Source organism: Sinocyclocheilus rhinocerous, unplaced genomic scaffold (assembly GCF_001515625.1).
Source record: "Sinocyclocheilus rhinocerous isolate Xijiao unplaced genomic scaffold, SAMN03320098_v1.1 scaffold5167, whole genome shotgun sequence".
Classification (NCBI taxonomy): Eukaryota; Metazoa; Chordata; class Actinopteri; order Cypriniformes; family Cyprinidae; genus Sinocyclocheilus; species Sinocyclocheilus rhinocerous.
The window spans coordinates 82,580-88,970 of record NW_015657484.1 but is presented as its reverse complement, the minus strand read 5'-3'; the positions used below and the strand labels follow the sequence as shown (position 1 = coordinate 88,970).

The 6,391-nt window shown below is 35.1% G+C and overlaps 1 protein-coding gene across 1 annotated transcript in view; it reads left to right on the top strand.

Moving 5' to 3' along the window:
• Nucleotides 1-6,391, top strand: part of LOC107721024 (protein sidekick-2-like) — a 98,913-nt gene that overhangs the window by 27,602 nt on the left and 64,920 nt on the right. The window contains exons 4-6 of the mRNA XM_016528877.1: nucleotides 645-778; nucleotides 3,159-3,270; nucleotides 5,342-5,532. Coding sequence (XP_016384363.1) covers nucleotides 645-778; nucleotides 3,159-3,270; nucleotides 5,342-5,532 — 437 coding nt within the window. The remainder of the gene's footprint in view (nucleotides 1-644; nucleotides 779-3,158; nucleotides 3,271-5,341; nucleotides 5,533-6,391) is intronic.

Below are 6,391 nucleotides of genomic sequence, written 5' to 3'. Positions count from 1 at the left end.
TCCCCTCTACACATTATGTCAACTTTGTTATATATATATATATATATATATATATATATATATATATATACCATGTTCATGTCAAGTCTTTTATTTAGCATATATTTCAAAGTACTTGAATTTAATAAGGGCTTAATTAAACGATGGAAAACGGCTATAAAATGGATAATGGTAGTAGTATTTCTGTTTTATGGGGAAAAAAAATCTTCCATCATAGCAGCTGCTGTTGCATGTTGCCAGAAGTGGTTTATGTGATATTTATGGAGCAATGACATTTCATGCAGTTGTTGATCTGGAGTGGAAATGACAGATGGAGATATTACGTTTCTTTGTTCATTATGTCTGAATGAGTCAATGACTGAAGGGGGAAAAAACAACTAAAAAAGAAACATTCTGAATTCTGTCATGTTTTTAAAGACATTATTATTTGTGTATATGAATAGGCATAATGAGATGGCAGTGAATTAGTACTCCACAGTGGCTCTGAAACATCCGTGAGGAATTTTTACATGTAAATATCAGCTTTTCAAGAAGAGCACTGAACATTTGGTGTGTAGTTTGTGGTGATATTACAGATGCAGCGTTATAAATTAGTGCTTGAGTGTGATGTCTGACAGTGGGAGATTTTTGTTGTTTTCTCACAGAGCCATTACTCTGGACAATACGCTGGTCATCCTGTCCACCGTGGCCCCAGATGCTGGAAGATACTACGTACAAGCTGTAAATGACAAGAATGGCGAAAACAAGACTGGCCAGCCCATAACACTGTCAGTGGAAAGTAAGTCTGTAGAGATTTAGAAGATGTGCTTGGACTTCCTCATGTGGGCTAAAATTAATTATAATTTTTTAAAAATTATTATATTACAGATGCCAGCTACTGTATTAAAACTAGGGATTTGCATATACCGTATTGTCCCGAATATAAGACGATATTTTTTTCTTGGAAATACATCTGAAAAAACGCGGTCGTCTTATATTCAGGGTCTAGACTTTGACATGTCAATAATACACCCACAACAGTAGGTGGTGCCAAATACGCATAAAACGAGTGTGCCATGAAATACGTAATGTAATGCGTGTTGTAAAGATCGCGAGTAAAAACAAAAGAAAAAGAAAACCTTACAGCTGCATGAGTCGTGACTGTCACGTTAGCCTGATGGCACCAAACTCCCTTTGTGATTTTAAAACGTAAGACAGTACCCAGATTTGAAGACTACAGTAAGATTTAACTTCTACTGTTAATAAGATTTTGGTAGGCTACTAATTAGATGGATAGCCTAAATGTCCTAATTCAGATGGACTACCTGTTTTTTTTTTTTTTAATGGTATATCAAAAAGTGTATATTTTTTAAATGTGATTGTTGGTACATTTTACCAGTTTTTACCATACGTTCAAAACAAAAATTAAAATAGGAAAAATATGCAACATGAAAATAATTGAAGACAAAATGTGTTTTACTGAGAAAAAACAAGATTTGGTTTTTAAAAAGCCTTTTTCCAAAAGGTACATCTGGAAAAAGGGGGGGGTCGTCTTATAATCAGGGTCGTCTTATATTCGGGCCAATACGGTATTACAATTCTGACCAATAATGTTCATGTTATTGCCAACACACTCTTTTGTTTTTGAAAATATTGGTTTATTAAAAATTGTTTATTTAAAAAATTTGATTAGAAAATAATTTTATAAAATAACTTTTAGTTTTTAGTAGGTTCTAAATTTGTTTATAAAATAAATAAAAAGTAAAATAAATGAACACACACACACACACACACACTTTATTATTTTTTTATGAACAAATTTATTTATATAAAAAAGCACTACAACCTACTAAAAACTAAAACAGTTTGAAAGTTTGAATGGATATATTGCTAGTTCATATCTGCGATGAAAATATATATTTTTTATCGATATTTCAGGTTAAGGTTGTACTTTTTTCAAAAAATAATTTAACAAATATATTTTTTTAATTTATTAATTTTAATAAATACTTAGTACATTGAAAGAACAAATACATATGCATATATTTCTGTTCTCATTTCCCCATGTTCATATGCGAAAGAATGGAAGTACCCCTGTAAATATTACAAAGTTTTGAATCTTGCCTTTCTATTTTAGACAACATGCTGTTTATATGAACATATAAACCTGTGAACAACAGGCTATAGACAAATACATATTTGTGACCCTGGACCACAAAACCAGTCATAAGGGTCAATTTTTCGAAATACAGAATAAATAAGCTTTCCATTGATGTATGGTTTGTTAGGATAGGGCAATATTTGGCTGAGATACAACTATTTGAAAATCTGGAATCTGAGGGTGCAACAAAATCAAAATATTGAGAAAATCACCTTTAAAGTTGTCCAAATGAAGTTCTTAGCAATGCATATTACTAATCAAAAATGAAGTTTTGATATATTTACGGTAGAAAATTTACAAAATATCTTCATGGAACATGATCTTTACTTAATATCCTAATAATTTTTGCCATAAAAGAAAAATCGATAATTTTGACCTGTACAATGTATTTTTGGCTATTGCTAAAAATATACCCCAGCGACTTAAGACTTAAGGTTTTGTGGTCCAGGGTCACATTTGCTTTCTGTCTGTGACAGTGCTTTGTTTCACTCTCGCAGCTTCCACGGCGAGAATATTGACAGTTATGGATTGTACTTTATAAGAGTTTCAGTATATCAGAGTCTCCCAGCAAACCAGGATATGATATTTTTGAGTCTAATACAGGAGGAACTAAAGAATGGTGCAGAGACAGTGAAAAGATTAGAGATCGTGGGCTGTGTGTGTGTGTGTGTGTGTGTGTGTGTAGAGGCCAGTCCTTCCCAGAAGCTGTAGTTGAATATCAGTGCTTTACAGAGACTGTCTCTGACAGACCTCCACACACACACACACACACACACACATAACTGCCATGAGAGCAGATATATAAGTTCCTCTTCCAAACACAAACCTGTCACACTTGCTGTAACACGTACAGTATATCGGCTGGCACTTAGTACATCTGGACACACTCACACCTGAAGATGACAGATCGGAGTTCTATTAAAAACACTCACTCGATAATGTCCTTTACCTGTGTGTCATAACACACTTGCTCAAGCTCTCATCGTTTTCTCATTCTCACATTTCTCTTCTGCTGTAGATGTTGGTGGTCCTGCAGACCCCATCGCTCCCACCATTGTCATCCCACCGAGGAACACCAGTGTCATCTCCGGCACCTCTGAGGTCACCATGGAGTGTGTGGCCAACGCTAGGTGACTAACCTCTGATTCCTTCACAGTTTGAATGAAAGGAAAATGACTTTAATTATGGTGATTACGAGGCGAGCAGTGGATTGAAGTCTGTCACTTTTTTTCTTTTTCTCACCACTTTTCTGCAATTATTTCATGTGACGTACAGACTCCATTGAAACTTAGTCTTATGCTTTTGGATTTTATCAACTTATTTTTTTACGAAATTTCTTCAGGAAATGCAAAAGTAGTAAATGAATGTTCTGGAGTTGACAAAATCTATGGCATGCTATTAATGACAAAAGACAAAAAACTGTATACAGCTTTTAAAATAGTGTTTACGAAGTGCTTCAAAGACACAAATATTTACTTAAAAGATTAACATTTTTATGGATGGAGAAAAAAAATAAGACCACATGGAAATAAAATGAATAAGAAATGAAACACCAAGCATTTGCATAATTAAATAAATGATGGTTTTTGTTGTAAAAAAAATAATTTTGTTATTTAAATAAAATTTCTAAAAAAAGTCATAAAAGTAAAATAATTTTAAATTACAGTGAAAGTCTGTGGTAAAAGTACATTTTTTTTTTATTTTTTTTTTTAGTATTTACAAAAATAAATAAATTTTACATTTACCCAAAATGTATTTTAAGATGGAAAAGATGGATGGAAAAAGTGGATCACCAGCTTTCTGACAGATAGGCAGCAGCTAGAGTGACTGGGGAAATTCATGTCAAACAGCCGCTCCACCAACACTGGTGCCCCTCAAGGTTACGTCCTCTCCCCACTGCTCTTCTCCCTGTACACCATCGACTGCACCTCTAAAGACCCCTCTGTCAAGCTCCTGAAGTTCGCAGATTACACCACACTTATCAGCCTCATTCAGGACGGTGATGAGTCTGCTTACAGACAGGAGGTCGAGCAGCTGGCTGTCTGGTGCAGTCTCAACAACCTGGAGCTCAACACGCTCAAAACAGTGGAGATGATCATGGTCTTCAGGAGAAACACCCCTGCACCCCCCCTAATTACCATCATGGACAGCACTGTAAAAAAACAGAAAGTCATTCAGATTCTTGGGAACCACCATCTCTCAGGACCTGAAGTGTGGCATCGACACATCGACATTGTAAAAAAGGCCCAACAAAGGTTGTATTTCCTTCACCAGCTGAGGAAATTCAACCTGCCACAGGAGCTGCTGAAACAGTTCTACTCAGTTATCATCGAGTCTGTCCTGTGCACATCAATAACTGTCTGGTTTGGTTCAGCTACAAAATCAGACACCAGAAGACTACAGAGAACGGTTCGGACTGCCGAGAGGATTATTGGTGCTCCCCTGCCCACCCTTCAAGAACTGTATACATCCAGAGTGAGGAAAAGGGCTCAGAAAATCACTCTGGATCCCTCACATCCAAGCCATCCCCTTTTTGAACTTTTGCCATCTGACCGGCGCTTCATAACCGTAAATACCAGGACAGCCAGGCACAAGAACAGTTTCTTCCCCCAGGCAATCCACCTTATATATCCCCACCATTGTGCAATAAAGATATGTGCAATATCCTTATATTTATTTGTTACCACCTCCATCCTAGTACATCCCTGCATCTCACTCTATTCTATTCCTATTCTATCATCTATAGCACAACTGTACATACAATTTATTCTATTTTATTTTATTTTAATTAAAACATTTTTGTCCCTTCAGGTACATTTTAGCATTTGAAAGGTTTAAAAGAATTGGAAAATGTATTTCCTTCAGCAAAGCTGTTTATACCATATATTTAGCATATGTTTTACATATATTTTGGCCAGGTAATTTTTTTTATTTATTTATTTATTTATTTTTTCCCATTTATGGTTTCACATACTATTTTTCAAATGCAGTATTCAATGTATACTGCACAATATGAAAATGTATTATGTTTTAGACAGATAGATATGTATGCATTACTAGTGTTTTCTCTGCTATCCTCATGTGTATCACCATCTTTAAATGGTCATTACATGAGTGAATTATAAAACATTGAAATGTTAACAACAACAATAAAAATTTTAACCATAATCTTTTTTCTACACCATTTTAATTCTCTATCAGACCACTAATAAAGCTGAGCATCAGTTGGAAGAAGGACGGTGTTCCGGTGAGGAGTGGACTGAGTGATTTTAACCGTAGACTGACAGTGTTGAGTCCAGTGGTCAGTGACTCTGGCTTCTACGAGTGTGAAGCTGTCCTCCGCAGCAGCAGCGTTCCCTCTGTCAGTGCTGGAGCGTACCTACATGTGCTCGGTAATACACAGTTATACACCAGTTTTTTTTTTCTTGTAAATTTGAGTGTAAATAAATCCACAAGTGCATTAGAAATCTATGAATGACATGTTTTGTGCCATATTCTTTATTTCTGTAGCAGTTTTTTAAATGTATTTCCCCCCAAAGTGCATTACGTAACTTTTACAAGCTGCTTTTGGAACTGTACTTTTAAGACTATAATTGAAATCCCCTCTGTTTTGATTAGCTAGCCTCACCATAGTGTAGTACATGCTGTTGTACATTATGGCAGGAGATTGAATACTAAAAAAGTGCTGATATACAAATGTTCCACTGTAAAAAAATAAATAAAATAAATCATGTTCAGACTAATATTCTGCTCATTATAATCAGTGTGCTGAGTCAACCTCTTCAATTTAGCACAAAAATCGATATTCACTGAGCAACAGTGGACATGTTGAAGCTAATGAGCATATGCAGAAGAAAAGAAGCCAAATGAACAGAAAGTACCGTAAAAAGACATTGCAGCAAAGCTTGACTTGGGTGACAGTTCAATCATACATTGTGCCTGTAGCTCAAATAAAAGCACTGATGTTACAGATTATTATTTTTGCTGAGTACTATTTAGCAAGAATGCATGAAAAAAATACATTAAAAAGATTTAGTAAGCCAACTAGGAATTTTATATGTGACTAGTCACTATTTACAGTGTATGTCTCCTTTAGGGCCATTTTCCTATCTATATCTCTATGGAAATGTTCTGTTGTCAGAGTGAAATCAAAAAACCTGAACAGGATGTTTTCAAAAATCCAACAATAGTCCTATTTATTTGAAAATGTTCAATCTTGCTTCCTGTGTCGTTTGTCTGTGTTTTTTTTTT